Genomic DNA, 16,428 nt, shown 5'->3' with positions numbered 1-16,428 from the left:
CTTAAGACAGTAAAAATATGAATATAATGCTGGTACACTTAGGATCAGAATCACAGTCTTCAATCATTTTGAGAATCAGCATCTGGTGACCACACTGTCAGTTTTGTAATCAGTGTTAATATTGGTAGCTAAGCAAAGAGACAGAAAACAAAACTGAGTGGCAGTGTTCAGTTTCCTACTATTCATTTACAGAAGTATTTGAAGTAATTTCAGATGCTGGAATCCGCTGCTGCCACTTTTGATACACGTCCAAGCTCAGAACACAAATTGTAAAACATGCTGTAGCATTGAGAAGAAATTCAATGGTCGTCCCTATTATGTTCTCTCTTCTGCCCTAGAAACAAGGCAACAGCCCCTTGTTTAAAAGGATAGAGGGAAGAAAACCAATGTTTTGTTCCCCTCCCAAGTTTTGAATGAGACCTATCCACATCTGGCAGGCATCAGCTGTTATGGGTTCCTAGGCTTTTGAGAAAGCTGCTTATAGATGTGCCAATGGCTATCTGTTGTGTAATTCTGATAATACTGGATTGTGTGTAGTTGTGGTCTTACTCCCATGTCTGGCCCCCAAAAGTCATTCTCAATTCCACTATCGATGCTTCCTAGCCCTGTGATTGTGGGAAAGTCTGTCCACCAATTTGAACCTCAATATTATGGTCCTCATCTGTAAAAGGGGATTATGATACTTCTGCTGTCTCCCTCAGAGCATTGTTTTTGGGAAGTGCTTGATAAACCATAAAGTATAATAGAAAGATGTTATTGATAAATACCATTCTATTTAATAGAGCCCTTAATAAATGTTTGTTGCCTTCTCTTTCCCTTCCTTAAAGCTCTCCAGATTGGGGATCCAACCAACCTTTCCAGCTGTATTTCATGCTACTGTACTCAGCTCAATTAAATAAACTGTTTGCATGACACTATGCTAAATGAAAAACAAAAAAGAAAACTAGCCCTCTACCCTCAAGGAGCTTCTATCATAGTAGGTGAAAAAATATGTAAACATACGTAAATATAAAGTAATCTAAGAAGGAAGAGAACACCAAGAACCAGGGAGATCGTGAGAGTTCTGGAGGAGATGTCACCTGAGCTGAACCCTGAAGGCAGTTAAGAATTTTGGAAGGTGGAAGTGAAGAGGCACTCTAGAGTCTAGCCAAACTAGACTTCTAGATCTTCTTCAATCTCATTCTGCTTCCTCTTGCTTCCGTGTATTTATAAATGTCATCCCACACACCCAAAATGTAATTCTTCTGAACCTATTGAAATTGTTTTCTTTTCCCATTGAAGTAATTTCTTTTTCTTCATGTTTTCCTGGGGTATTTTTCTCTGGATCCTTCCTTTGCTCTTACCACACAATGTCTTGTATTGTATGTCAAATTTCAATCCTCCCTATTATATCATAAGCTTCTTGCAGGTGAGGCCTGAAGTGTATAATTTTTCATTTTTGCATTTCTGGCAGTTGAAATTTAATTGGAATCAACTGTCACCACTAGTGGGTCCTAGGAATGTAGATTTGGACCTAGAAGGAAACTTAGAGACCATCAGGTTCAGCCCTCTCCTTTTACAGATAAGGAAAATGAGGCTGAGTGGTTAAATGACTTACTCAGAGTCACATAGCTAAGATGTGTCTGAGGCAGGACTCCAACTGAAGTATTTCTAGTTTTATTTTTTTTTAAATTTTTTTTTTTTAGTGAGGCAATCGGGGTTAAGTGACTTGCCCAAGGTCACACAGCTAGTACATGTCAAGTGTTTAGTCTGAGGCCAGATTTGAACTCAGGTCCTCCTGACTTCAGGGGCGGTGCTCTATCCACTGCGCCACCTAGCTGTCCCTAGTTGCCCCTAGTATTTCTAGTTTTAAATCAGCAGTTTTCTTTCCTAGGCTGTAAGGGAAGTAAGCATTGTCATACAGAGCAGGTAAGTTTTGATGGTGGTTGGGAGGAAAGAGAGAAAATTGAAGAACATGGAGTGCCACAGGGCAAATAGGCCCAAATGGAATGTCTTGGTAATATACTTTTGGCATGGAGAGAGGTATAATCTTTTGAAAGATGAAAGGCAATGAACCATAATCTATTGACTTTTCATCTCTCCCTCTGCCTTCCTTTACAAAACCTTACTCTTCATCTACACTGTGACCTCTAATCCACTGACTCCTCAGTTATCTCCCTGGCTGTCTCCCTTACACTATCTCTTCTTTTCCCCATCTTGACCTGTGGGTGAACATGTTACATTGTCCTCCTTTCTTGAATCCCTACTGTAGAGGATAACACCCTCTTCCCAGTCCCTCAGGCTCACAACTGAGAAGTCATCCTGGACTCCTCACTATCTCTCCCCTTGCCATTTCCAATCTGTTGCCAAGGCCTGTCAATTTCATCTTTGTAACATCTCTCAAATATACCCTCTTTTCTCTTCTGACACTGCTATCGTTCTGGTGCAGGCTTTCATTACCTCACACCTGTACTATTGTAATAGCCTGCTGGTGGGTCTGCCTGTCTTAAGTCTTTCTCCTCTCTAATCTATCATTTGTGCCACTAAAGTGATTTTCCTGAAGCACGGATCTTGTCATATCATCCACCCTACTCAATAAATACTGTGGCTCCCTATTGTCTCCAGGATCAAATATAAAATGGCATTCAAAGCCTTTCATAACTAAGCCCCTTCCTACTTTTCCAATCTTACACCTTATTCCCAGATTTGTTTTCCAGTGATACTGGTCTCCTGGCTGTTCCAGGAACAAGGCACTCCATCTCTTGGCTCTGGGCATTTTCTTTGCTTGTCTCCTATTGCTAGAATGCTCTCCCTTCGCTGCTCTTCCTACCGACTTTCCCGGCTTCCTTAAGTCCCAACTAAAATTCCATCTTGTATAGGAAGGCTTTTTCAACCCCTCTTAATTCTAGGCCTTCTCTCTCTTAATTATTTCCTCTTTATCCTGTATATAGCCTGCTTGGTTTATATTTGTTTGCACCTTGTCTTTCACATTAGGTTGTAGGCTCCTTGACAGCAGGGGTTGTTTTTTGCTTCTTTTTAAATCCCTAGTGCTTAGCACAGTGTCCAGCACATATTAAGTGCTTATTAAATGTTTATTGATTGATTGAATTAAATTTCACTTTTGGGGCTCATAGGAGAAGGGATTATGTTCCTTCTCTTGGTACAGGCCTTCCCTTTTCATGCCTTTGATTTTTGTTTATTCTGTAAGCTACAGGGATAATTTAGTCTACTTTATTTTTTCATTCATTCACCAAAGATGAGTCTACTAAATGCTGTGTATCCCCCATTAAAGTCATTCCTTAATGCCTCGTCACAGTGTAGAGGTGACTTAGGCTTCTCAAAGGCTAGCTCAAAGGTTGGTGGGTCACTAGCCCTGGCATGTCTTACTAATCTAGCGTGGTAAAAGGAATAGTGGATATAGAATTAGAAGACTTGGATTTGAGTTCCTGCTCTGTCACTTACCATGTGATCTTGGACAGTCATGGAACTTTTAGGAATTTCATTTTTTTTCTTCTATGAAATGATAGAGCTTTCATAGATTGTTAAATCTAACTCTTTTTAAACTCATATTCCTGTAGTCATGGCTTGGGGTGTGGGTGAGGAAGCAGAGCCACTTGAAAACTTTATGATGTAACCATTTGGCATGACATTATTTGTTATTCAGTGTTTGGCTCATTTAGGGAGTGGGTCAGTGGGTCTCCCAAGCCTTGCAGGGACATATAGAGAACACTGAACCCTGCTTCACTTGTCCTCTCCCAAGTGCATGTAGATACCTTCTCATCCTTTCCTCCCCCTTTTTCACTTTGTCTCAATGTCTACCCTGAAGGCAAAAATCCTTTGTAAGGATACCATTATTCTTAAGAATAAATTTTCCAGTAAACAATTAACACCCCCACCCCCCCATTAGACATTGCTTTGTTTAAAAAATTTGCTGTTCAAGTGCTACTAGGGAATCTCCCTCCTCTACTCCCCTCTCCCCATCCTAATCAGCCTAATCTTATCCTAATAGTGATCCTTCTATACTTCCTGGCTGTTGCACTCTCAGTACTGTCTCAATACTAAGCTCCCTGCACATCCAAAGGATACTTGTCCTATCCCAATGGACAATAGTAGTTATTTACTCTACTTAATTTAGCATCATATAATGAGTAGTGTGTAGGACTCAGTCATAAGAAACCTGGCTTTGTATTCCACCTGCTATTTGGGTCTTTTTTTTTTTTTTGACTAGGCAGTGGGGTTAAGTGACTTGCCCAGGGTCACACAGCTAGTAAGCCTTATGTGTCCGAGGCTGGATTTGAACTCAGGTCCTTCTGAATCCAGGCCTGGTGCTCTATCTACTGTGCCACCTAGCTGCCCCCTATTTGGGTCTTTTTATGTTTTCTAATGAAACACACTGTTACTTCCTTTGCTTTATTGTGACCGTTTAGGCAAGGGATTCTTTCTTAACCCAGGAATCCGTGAACTATATTTTTTTTAAGTCTTGATAACTGTATTTCAATATAATTGGCATCCTATGAAATTTTATGTATTTTATATTATGTATTTAAAAATATTCTGAGAAGGCATCTATTGGTTTCATCAGATTGTCAAAGGGATCAATGGTACAAAAATGATTGAGGACCTGATTTTGATGCTGCTAATAAAAAACTTTAGGTGTGTGATAGTTACTGCAATAAGTGGATTGTAAATAGTCAGAGGGGGCTGCAGTGTGGATTTGTTCATTTGTTTGACAAACTACTAACCCATCGATGCCTAGTTCTGCCACTCAAGATTGTAAGCAAGAAAAGGTATTCCATTGTAGCCATTAAAACTAAAAGTCAAATTTGATTGTCTTGGTCTCTTCAGTCAACTCTACTTTCCCCCTCCCCTATCAAATGGAATCATATCACAGTCATAGATTTTACCTTACATAAGGTGCTTGTGCAGAAAGTACTTCGTAGGGTCTCCTTTTTCTTTTTTTCAGTTGGGAAAGAAAGAAAATGAATGCTTGATAATTAAAAAATATGATAAAAAAGGAAAACATCTTGTAAATAGTGGAACACTATACAAATATGAATTAGTTATTAGGATAATAAATTTCTGTTTGATTTAATGTAACATATGATACTAGAAGAGACTCTAGAGATTATCTGGTCCCGAGTAGTTATTTTACAGATGTGGAAACTGAGGCCCAGAGCAGTGAAGTGATTTTCCTGAGGGAACAGGATGTGCTACTAGCAGAACCAGTTCTGGAACCTAGGTCTTCTGCCACCTGGTCTGGAGTTCTTTTTACAATATTACACTATACCTGAGCTTAGAGATAAAAATGGCCATGGTTAAAAAAAAATTATCCTACTTCATAACTTAGGTTTCTCATTAATTGAAATGAAGAAAGAAGGGCATCTCCCTTGTATATAGTATTGTACCAGAGATGGAGTATTTTTCTCTTTCTTTTCTTTTTCTTTTTTTCCTGAAGCATCTGGTCTAGAACATTGCTAGAGGCAGTATTCTGGGATAGATTGTCAATTGGATTATTCTAATATGACAGCTCCTATGTTTCCAGAGACAAGTAGCTCCCAAGAGGAAAAACTAAAATTTTAGGGTTTGGAAAACTTTTTTTTGGATTTCTTTTGTTTCATGGGTTACTTATTTTTGTTTTTTACTTGAAAGATTTGGGTGAAACTGGACCCAAACCCTAGATTATAAACTCTTTAAGGTTAGGGACCTTGATTCATGTATCTTTTTATCTTTCTTAGTGCCTATTAAAGGACTTGGCATGTTTATAAAACTTATTTGCATAGTTTTTATATTGTGCTAAAGAATAGTAGTACATGATTTTAAAGTTCTAAGATACGTATATGATGGAATGATGAGCTGCAGAATCTTTTTGTAGAAATCATCCAAGTGGTTAGGTGTTTTTTTTTTTAATTTTGCATATTTAAGGAAAGGGATTGTGAATGACAAGGCACAAACCAAATGAATGGTTATCTAGGGAGCCACAGTGCTAAATTACTCTTTTGTCTGAATTTTCCTTTGGGAGAAGTGGAAGAATCCTTTGGACTTAATCACAATTGCATTTATAGCTACCACTCACTGACAATGGAAAAGTTAGACAGGATTAGTGTCTGCTCAACTACTAGGACCCATTCCTATTTCTACTGTTTCTTCCCATTCTTACCTAACCTTTCCAGTAGATACTCATGACCAGTTGTCTGTAATATCATCTTGCCGCAAGAATGGATTTTATAGTAATAATGATGTTTCTATAGAATTTTAAAGTTTCCCAAGTGCTTTTCTCACAACAACCCTGTGAGGTAGGTAGTGTAAGTATTATTATCTCTATTACAAATGAGGAAACTGAAACTCAGTCAAGTGACAAGCCAAAGGCCATACAGCTGGTAATTGTCACAGCCAGGACTTCAGTTCAGTACTTTTTCCACTATACTGCAGAAACAGTTAGATTATGGAAATAATCCCCTACAGTGCCTTGCCCGGGGCTTTCTTTGGTTTTACTAGATATTGAATAAATAAGATGAGATGAGAAAATCTTTACAGGCTTCACTTTAAAGAGTGTGGAAATATAATCCAGGCAGGTAAAGACAATGTGGTGTAGTGGATAGATCACCAAACTAGGGTTCAGGAAGAACTGAGTTCAGATCCTTTATCTGTCACACCATGAATAACTCACTTAATAGCTCGGTGTTATAGACAACCCCTTAGAAGATCATAAATTGTAGAATAGTTGTGTTCTGCCTTTGTTGAGGTGATTTCCTCTCTGGGAATATTCTACACCATTAAAATCAAAGGCTTGTTTTTTTTTTTAAAAGAACAAATCAAAAGTGTTTTAAATTCGCTTAATGGGCCTAATTTGAATGGGAAACTTGGCATAATGTGAGGTTACAAAGTTTGTATTTCCTTTGGGGGAACCCACTTGCTCTGTGGTGTTGAAGGAAAGGCTTGATACAATCTGAATTAGAATGATGTTCACGCTCCTTCTTCCCCTTTTCTCTTTTTCTCCCTTTTCCCCGTTCTTTTTCTTTCTCTCTGCTCTTTTTTTTTTAAATCAAAAGCACTTTAATTAAACTCCCATCATGAAAACAATTAGGCCAGATTTGCCATACTTAACCAGTCAATAATTCAGTGGTGGGATCTCATTAATAGACTTTGTTCTCCCCGTGACTGCCATCTCAGGGATGCAGGGTAGGTAGCTATGTGCTGTAGGGATTAAGTGGTGATCAATATTTTCTATGAACTTTTTGTCCTCCACAGAAAGAGATAGAAACACAACTGTAACTAAATGAAGCTGAGACAAAGGGAGGTTGATTATACCCCATGGTTTACTTTAACAAAGCAGTTTCTAGGACTTGTATTATTCTTTCTTTCTTTGATCCCATATGTTCCATATTTAATTACATCAATCTGACGGGAAAAAAATTATAAGTGTGTCTCAGATACAAGGACTGAATGGGCCTGGACTTGTCAGTAAAATTTTGTAGCTTTTATTGGCCTGTTCATTTATCAGCCAGGTGAAGACTGCCCCCTCCTGAACTCAGCAGCATGAGTACCAGTGACGTTTTCCAAAGAGAAAAGTGGGAAATCTGATATGGAACATGTTCCATGTGCTTCCATTTATTGAAGATAACATCTCAGCAAATGTTTTATTTTTTAAGTATCTGATGTATTCAAGGCACAAATATAAAAAATACAAATAAATACAAAATTACAAATTTTGTAAAATACAACCCCCCCCAAAAACAAAACAAAACAAAAAATCAGGAAAACATTCTTTCCCTCAAAGTGTTTACATGTGAAGTCTTTCAAAGTTAATCAATCATCAGTGACTTGGATAAAGTAGAAAGAACAGTTCTTTGTAGACATGAGGGAGTGCATGGGAGACATATTTTAGAATAAGGGATAAGGATTTGAAATGACCTTGGTAAACTACAGAAGTAGATTATAGAAAAAAAACCGCAACAGAATGAAGTTATAAGCTTAAATTGATGGTAGTTTACATGGGGGCTGTGTGGTACTTCTTTTTATTCACCTCTGATTGACTGTCTAACATTCTTTTCAAGCTCCCAGGGCCATTTTTATCCTTGTATTTCACTGCAGGTGACTTTACCTCTTATTGAAAAATTGAGGCCATGCATTGTAAGCTCCCTTGTCTTTCCTGCTCGACACCTCAAAACCTCCCAACATCTTTAATCACTTTCTCTGCTTTTGCTAAAGAAGAAATAGCCTTTTCTCCTAAATAAGGTTACATTTCATTTGTACTATCCCTTTCTATTTCCTCTGAAATCCTGCCTCATCCATTTTAATCACTTATCTTCATGCTGTCCTTATTTTTCCACATTATTATGTCCGTAAACTCTTGATTTCTGGTCAGTTTGTTCCCCACAGAGGCAGTGTAGTATAATGTATACAGAGGTATCCTTGAGTCCAGGAAGACCTTCTCTGGGCCTGAAAACATGCTTAGATCTCTTCTGAACTTAAAAGTTGACCAGTATCAAACTGGTCAAGGTTTTATACCTCTTCTCCTTCACTGCTGAACTTCTGTAAAAGGTTGTTTACACTCACTGTTATTACTTCTCATCAACCCCTCCCTCTTCAACCTTTTACAATCTGCCTTCTGACCCCTGGACCCAGAGTTGAAAAACAGGAGGAAATTGAGCTATAATGCATTTGGTAAATTGTCTTAGTACTTTTAATAATGCCAGGCTGATCTCTGATTTGAAGTTCTTTCATAATAAATGTTATATTTTATATACATACATATACACATATGTATAAATATAGATACGTATATATTAATTTACTAAGTGCCAAGCACTGTGCTAGGTGCTGGGGATATACATAGAAAAGCATGGTAGTCTCTGCTTTCAAGCACTCACATTCTAGTTGGGAAAGAGCGCAAATAGAGAGGTGGGGTTCAGTCACTCAGCAGGCTGGATAAGGAAGCCCAGAAGTCCACAGGGGGCACTGGCAAAGCAGTTAGTGGTGTCCAAGGATCTGGCAAATTCAATGACAGGGAAGCTGGCAAGTTCAGGTATTCTTTCATCTTACCAGAAAGACTGTAGTTCTTGACTCATTTCTCATATGTGAACTAATTCAATGAACTGCCCATCTAATTGTGTGTCATGATGTGAGGCAACAGGTTTTCCTCATTTCCTTTTTTTTTTCCTGTGTGGATAGTAAGGAACAGGGACCTGTGATTTCAGTGATACAGGGAACTCCCAGGTGAGGAAACTCCATCTCCCTTTTCAGACAGGTACCTTCTCTGCAGCTTCTAGTCTTAGTAAATTACTCGTGGTCACTTAGCCTGTATGTGTCAGAGACCAAATTTGAACAGAAGGCTTCCTGGCTTCAAGGCCTGCCCTCTGTCCATTACATCACATTACTTCTGTGGTTAATAAACTGATCAGCATTTAGCAATTAAGGGGGTATAGTAAAACAAAACAAAAACAAAACCCAAAGGCATTTAACATCTAGAATGCAAAATATAGAAAAATACTCTTTATAATCAGTCCATAGTAGTTCTTTGTTTAGATACTGCCCAGTTCTAGCTCTTCCCAAAATGCAGTGTGAAAAGACCTTAATCATCTTATCATCTTCATTAGATGTATGGAGAACTGGGTAATAAAATGGTGGGGGAAGGAGAATAAGATATAAGAATAAGAAGATAGGAGAATAGGTGAAAATAATTGGTTTCAGCTAGCATGGAGAAAAAAAAGCTAAGGGATGATTTAATAAAAGACTTTAAATATAAGGTAAATTAAAGATCATGCTCCTTTGCTGAAAATGACTTATCATAGATACACAAGGACTTTTGAATTGGTTAGCACATGAAGTGCTCTTAAAAAAGGCTGGTAATGAACTCCATTACCATCTTCACTGAAGACAGAATGAAATAAGTGGACATATAACAATAGCAGTAGCTCATATTTAAAAAAAAGAACACAGCTTACAAAATACTTTCCTTATGAGTTCTCTGAGGAAAGAGACAGAAGTATTATAACTATCAAATTGGCCCCATGTGGAACAATAGGTATTCTTTATCCACTTGTGTTTTTTTTTTCTGTGTGGATAATAAGGGATAGGGACCTGTGATTTCAGTGGAACAGGGAACTCCAAAGTGAAGGAGCTGCATCTACAAGTGCAGGTAGGTACCTTTTCTGTGACCTGTGTTTTTAGTTGCTCATGGTCACATAGCCATTTGTGTGACTTGGAAAGAAACTGAGTCTCCCTGATGAGGTAATTGGCTCCCTGGTTACGTAGCAAGAAGGAACAGGACTCATAATGTATTTTTCCCAGGGTACTTGATCTATGTGAATCATAGCATTAAGGATTTAGTTTACATATATGAATAATCCAAAAATTGCTGATTGTGGTCGTTAAACACTGGGATGAATTATGGAGAGAAGGCATGGAATTTCTTGCCCTTTAGTTCTTAAAAAACAAACTGTCCTATGACAAGGGCATAACTTCTCTTTTGAACCCTATTATTCTATGATGTGTGGGTAGCTTCTGAGGACATTTATCAGGTGGTTTCTGATATAGATGACTGAAAGAATTTATTAGTTAGACTGTGATGTAAGGGAGAATTTCATTAATCCGTCACCTAAACTTAGAGGACTATGGTTTCCCTCAAATTACGAGAATGTTCAACTTTTCATTTTAAATATTAAAATCTCTGTAAAGTTCTATGCTGACAATCTATAATCAAGGAAGGGAAAGATTAATGTCTCAAGAATATAATTTTATGCAAGCAAATGGTTTTAAATTGGCTTAGACATGAGAGATAGAAGGACCCTTATCTAGCTTATGAAAACATTCTGAATATTTGGATGAACTATCATGTGTGTGTGTATGTGTGTGTGTGTGTGTGTGTGTGTGTGTGTGTGTGTGTGAGAGAGAGAGAGAGAGAGAGAGAGAGAGAGAGAGAGAGAGAGAGAGGGAGAGAGAGATGAGTTTTGAATGCTTTTCCTTTGCCTTAGAAATCAGAATGCATAGGCTGTTACTCAGTGGAAAGAGTCCAATCTGGGACTTACAGGGACAATTTAGACCATGATAACAAAGCTTTTTGGATCCAAGAAGTTACCAGAAATGCCTTCACTGTGAAAGCACATTACCAGAAAATGTGCCTTTTATTTTCTCTCTTCTCCATGTTAAAGGAGAGGGAAAGCTACAGATATCCCCTTCTACCTCTTTTGATTGAAAATAAAATTTTGGAGAGAAAGGAGTCTAAACGGCTCAGGAGAATGGTAATCTTTCATTCCCTTTGTCACCAATTCATTTCTGTAAACCTAAGATGATTTTTTGCAGGCTTGTAAACTCATTAGTGTCTTAGTTGTTTTTTTAATGTACATGTAGCCAGATGACAATGATAGGTCCTCTAGAGATAGTTCCAGAAAAGGACAAAAATGGAAGGGGAATATAATTCAGTACTTCTTCCTAACCTCTGAGGAGTTCTTCTTTTAGAACGTATTAATGGAACCCTGAAGATGGCTGTAGAGCAGCTGCTCTCTTCCCTCCTTCCCTCCTCATGAACAACAACAACAAAAGATTCCGGACAACAGGAATATTAAAAATCATGTTAATATGCCATTTTCCTAGAAGGAAGCTATTAAAAAAAAACTTGGATAAGAATATTTTGGCCTCAATTTAAAAATCTTATTACAAAATTCACTATTGAACTAATATTCATGAGTTGGGAAGGGGAGAATTTGGGGAGCTTATTCAGCTTCCCTGCTACACAGCAGCAAATGCTTTCTAAACGAGGGATTTAGTGGCTGTGCCAGAAATATGGAAGATAGCCCATACACAAAGCCTACACTCTGAGACCAAATTATTGCAATGAAATTTTAGGGTATGGTTAGCTGTCTCTTGGTCTCAAAAGGTATGAGAATGTGACCACTGATGTGAGCTTCTGGGCTACTTCTGGTTGGGGGTCCCTGACTTTGGGCCTGTCATTGATCCCACAAGTACCAAGACCACAAAGAAAGTGGCAAGAAAGAAAAGTGTGGGCTTCTGACCCTTCCTTATATACAGGCATGGTGAGTAGAGTGGTGGGCCTGGAGTCAGGAAGATTTCAATTCAAATCTACATACGAGTTGTGTGACTTTGAGTAAGTCATTTAACCTCTATTTGCCTCAGTTTCCTCAATTGCAAAATGAAGGTAATAATAGCACCTATCTCACAGGGCTGTTAAAAGGAGCAAATGAGTTGATATTTGTGAAAGCACTTAGCACAGTTCCTGGCACATAGTAGGCACCATGCAATACTTTCCTTTTCCTTTCCTTCCCCCCTAAAGAACTTAAAGCTTATGACATTTCTAACATTTTTTTTTTATCCTTCTTGATCTTGCTTTGGACTTTCCAGCATTTTAGCTGATGGAGAGAAAAAAATGTTGTCTTGCCTCTATACTCTCACCTCTGCTTTATGATCTTGAGTAGCATAATTGATTGAGAGAATGAAGAAAGTGGGGGACAAGATAGATAGGGAGGGGCTAGTTTGGCTCACCCCATGGCTGAGCTTGTAAAGTTATCACTTACTTCACAGATTGCTCTTTGTGACCTGAGGCTGGGTCTTCTGAGACGTTCTAATCTGTAGGTTCCCAGGGTAAGCTACCTCCCTCCATGTGGATGGCCATTCTCCCTGGGATTTTGGGCTAAGGGCACCCTGGCCCAAGCAGGCAAGGGCAGCAAAGAGCATAAAAAACCAAAAGTGCCACTAAGTCTGTCCTAAATGCATGACTTAATGCAGTGTTCCTCAGCCAGTCTCCAGACTTGAAAAACTTCACTATCTGTGCAGTAGCGGGCTAGTGTCCCCTAGCATTTTCACTCAGGCTTTATATATTGGGGTGTTTTGCATCTGTGTGATGAATCAGAGGAAGGAAAAAAGGCATGCCATTACAACACAGTAAAGGATAAATGATCCTTTTGATTTATTGAAAATTCATATCATCTTTGTACAGAGAAATAAACTTACATCAGAAGGATATGTTCTATTGCAGGACAGAATTCATCCAAAGAGGCAGAATATCAATCACTGGGGCAGGATTTCTCAACTGCATGTTAGAGACTTTTGCCCGTACTTTTCTAAAGCAGGGCGCCCAGAAGGTAAGCTTATTCCCCTTCCTCCTACTAATCACCGGCATTCCTGCCTTGCTGAGGCCTCATTCAAGTCTCTTTAAAGCACTGTTCATTCTGATAATTTCACTTTGGATTTCATGCATTCTGTGAACTTCGGAACTGGCTGGAAAAGTCCAGACTCGAAAAAAAAAATCTCATTCTTTCTCCTTGCTTTTTGATATAAACCGAACTCTATAGCCTTTCAATTTTACTTCTCCAATTACCCACAGGAACTCTTCGCTTAATTCAGACTGTTTTACTCACTATCTCCCATCATGGTTTGCATTATATTGCCTCTATACTAAGGATTCTTAACTTTTTTTTTTGTCATGGATTCTGTTTAGTATTCTGAATCCTATGGACCCCTTCTCAGAATAATGCTTTTAAACATGTAAGGAAAATATATGGGATTATAAAAGAAACCAATTATATTGAAGTAAAAGGTGTAATCTTTTTTTCTGTCCAAGTTCACAGATCTGCTGAAATCCATCTACAGATACCAGGGTAAGCACCCTTCATCTATGGCAATAGAGATAGTGACTTGATCTTTGTTTTCATTGGTATGAGGTGAGGAAAGTACCAGTATCAGTGTAGGTCAACATCTTTACAACTTGCAATCTTAAAGAGTTTCTAGAGCAGCTAGGTGGCACAGTAGATAGAGCAATGGGCTGGGAATCAGGAAGCCTAATCTTCCTGAGTTCAAATTTGGCCTCAGACACTTACTAGCTATGTGATCCTGGGTAAGTCACTTGACCCTGTTTGCCTCAGTTTCCTCATCTTTAAAATGAGCTGGAGAAGGAAATGGCAAGCCACTCCACTATCTTTGCCAAGAAAACCCCAAATGGGGTCACGAAGAGTTGGACACGACTGCAATGATTAAACAAAGAGCAGCAGTTCTCAAAACTGGGGGGGTCTTCAAAACTCTTTTGTTATTCTTGTTGTTCAAATAGGGCACACAGTGTTATGTGACTTGCTCAGGTCCATACAACTAGTAGGCATTAGAGGTCAGATTTGAAACTCAGGTCTTTCTGACTCTAGGCCCCACACTCCATCGAATGGACCACCTAGATGCCCCAAAACCCTTATAAGGGGTTAAAGTCAAAACAATTTTCACAATAATATGATATTTTCATTTTTAATATGGCCAATATTGATAGCTATAACCTACATAAAGAAGACCTCTTGGGCTGGGAGGAGGTGTCCTCAATAACTCTAAAGAGCTAAATGGGCTCATGAGACCAAAAAGTCTGAGACCTTGAGTGACTTGCCCACAGTCACATTTGCCAGAGTCAGGACTTGAACCCAGATCTTCCCGGCCTTGAGACTGGCTTTCTACTCACTATGTCTTCTCTCTCTTTGCCTTTGCTAATTTTATTCCCATCCTACTCCCTTCTGCTTATTAAGAATTTGCCCAGTCTTCAGAGCCCATCTCAAGGGCCATGAAGTCTTCTCCTAATACTTGTGTGTCCACAGTAATATTTTCTTCCTACAACTGCCATCTATTGTCTCTACCAGATACTGGACACTTAATTATGTTGTTTAACTTTTCAACTATTTGTAACTTGTTTCCAAAACTTGACTAAAGCTGGAGGGCAGGGATCTTTTTTTTTATGTAACTATCCTTCCTGTTATTTAATACAATACTGAACACACATCAGACATTTCCTGAATATTTGTTGAATGAATGAAAGAAAATAGAACCAGCAATGTACTCTACAATGTTTCTGATGGATAAGAGCATAATAATTTTTGAATGATTTTAAAGCTTTAAAGTAATGTTCTCAAATAGATTGATGCTTTCAAATAAATTTCTCTGTTCTCCATGACTCACAATGTCTTAGAAACATTACAGCTTTTCTCCAGTTCGTATTTTACTTTTTTTCTAATTTATTTATTGTTTAATGGCTTTTGTTTAGTTTGGAAGCTTTTTAGGGGGTGTTCTATTTGCTTTAACATCTTGATACAGTATCTTGGCGTACAGTAAGCCCTCAGCAGATGTGCAAGTATATTGAAGTGGAGGGAGTGTAAGCCTTAGGGGCAGGAGACTTGGATTAACATCCCAGCTCTGCTACTCATTAGCTGTGTGACTGGGTAAGTCAGGTAGTTTTTATGGGTCTGTTCCCTTATGTGTATAAAGGGCTTAATTATACCTCTATTACTTAACTCATAATGGTGTTCTCAACCAACAGTTTAATAAGTATGTGTTAAGACCCTACTATGTGTCAGGCACTGTACTGGGTGCTTGAGATACAAAGACAAGAGTGAACCAGTTAGCGAATCCCTGAATTCAAGAAGTACATGTTCTGTGGAGGAGAAAACATGTACATTTTTAGGTATATAAAAAAATATGCTAAGCAGCATACAAGGTCATTTGTAGGGGAGGCCATTACTGTCAGAGGGAACCAGTAAAAGTCTCATGTAGAGGATGTAGAGCTATGTCTTGAAGGAAACCAGGATTTCTAAGAGGGTGCAATGAGGAGGGAGATTCTTCCAGGGACAGAGACAGGAGATCAAATTTAGTGAGTGAAGAATAGCATGAAGGTCAATTTGTCTGCGTTGTACAGAGCACAGAGGAGGAGAGTAAAGTACAACAGACAGAAATGGCAGGATTGGGTCAGATTTCAAAGAACTTTAAATGCCCAACAGCAGAGTTTGTATTTGATCCTTTGATCCCACTGGTGATAAAGAGCAAGCAGAGTTTGTTGAGTGTGTGTGTGTGTGTGTGTGTGTGTGTGTGTGTGTGTGTGTGTGTGTGTTTTGGGGGTGACGTGGTCAGGCCTGCACTTGAGGAACATTACTGTGGTAGCTGTGTGTGGGATGATTTGAAAAGGCAAGAGACCTGAGACAGAATGTGAAATTAGGAAGCTGTTGCAATAGTCTAGGTGAGAAGTGATGAGGATCTCGACTAGGGTGATGCCTATGTGAGAGGGGCTTGAACATAGACCTCATGCCTTTTGTCTGTGAACTAGCCTAGTTAAAGGAAGGAAGGAAGGAAGGAAGAAAGGAAGGAAGGAAACAAATAAGCATTTATTAAGCTCCTCCCATGAGCCAGGAACTGTACTAAAATATTTCATTTGGTTCTCTCAACCACCCTGGGAGTTATTATTATTATGATGCCCATTTTACAGTTGAAGAAACTGGGGCAGAGAGAGGTCAAATGAGTTCTCCAGGGTCACACAGTAACTAAGTTTCTAAGGCTAGGCTGGAACTCAGCCCTTCCTGGATTCGTACCACCTAGCTGCCTCTAGTGAACTTTAGAGATGCTTCTTACCAGAAAGTTGGCTATGCAGCAGTGATCCCCTCTCCCCCACAATACATGCGAACCATTTATTTAGGCAAT

General features: G+C 38.8%; 1 protein-coding gene across 2 annotated transcripts in view; it reads left to right on the top strand.

Annotated features, from left to right (window-relative positions):
- PRELID2 (PRELI domain containing 2) overlaps positions 1-16,428 on the top strand; it is an 87,687-nt gene that overhangs the window by 46,442 nt on the left and 24,817 nt on the right. For both annotated transcript variants that reach the window (XM_020964310.2, XM_020964313.2), the window contains one exon: positions 12,971-13,076. In XM_020964310.2, the coding sequence (XP_020819969.1) occupies positions 12,971-13,076 (106 nt within the window). The remainder of the gene's footprint in view (positions 1-12,970; positions 13,077-16,428) is intronic.

The sequence above is a fragment of the Phascolarctos cinereus genome, unplaced genomic scaffold, assembly GCF_003287225.1.
Source record: "Phascolarctos cinereus isolate Bilbo 61053 unplaced genomic scaffold, phaCin_HiC Scaffold_2;HRSCAF=192, whole genome shotgun sequence".
Lineage (NCBI taxonomy): Eukaryota > Metazoa > Chordata > Mammalia > Diprotodontia > Phascolarctidae > Phascolarctos > Phascolarctos cinereus.
Note: the sequence above shows the minus strand (reverse complement) of the source record. Positions and strands in the feature narration are given on the sequence as shown.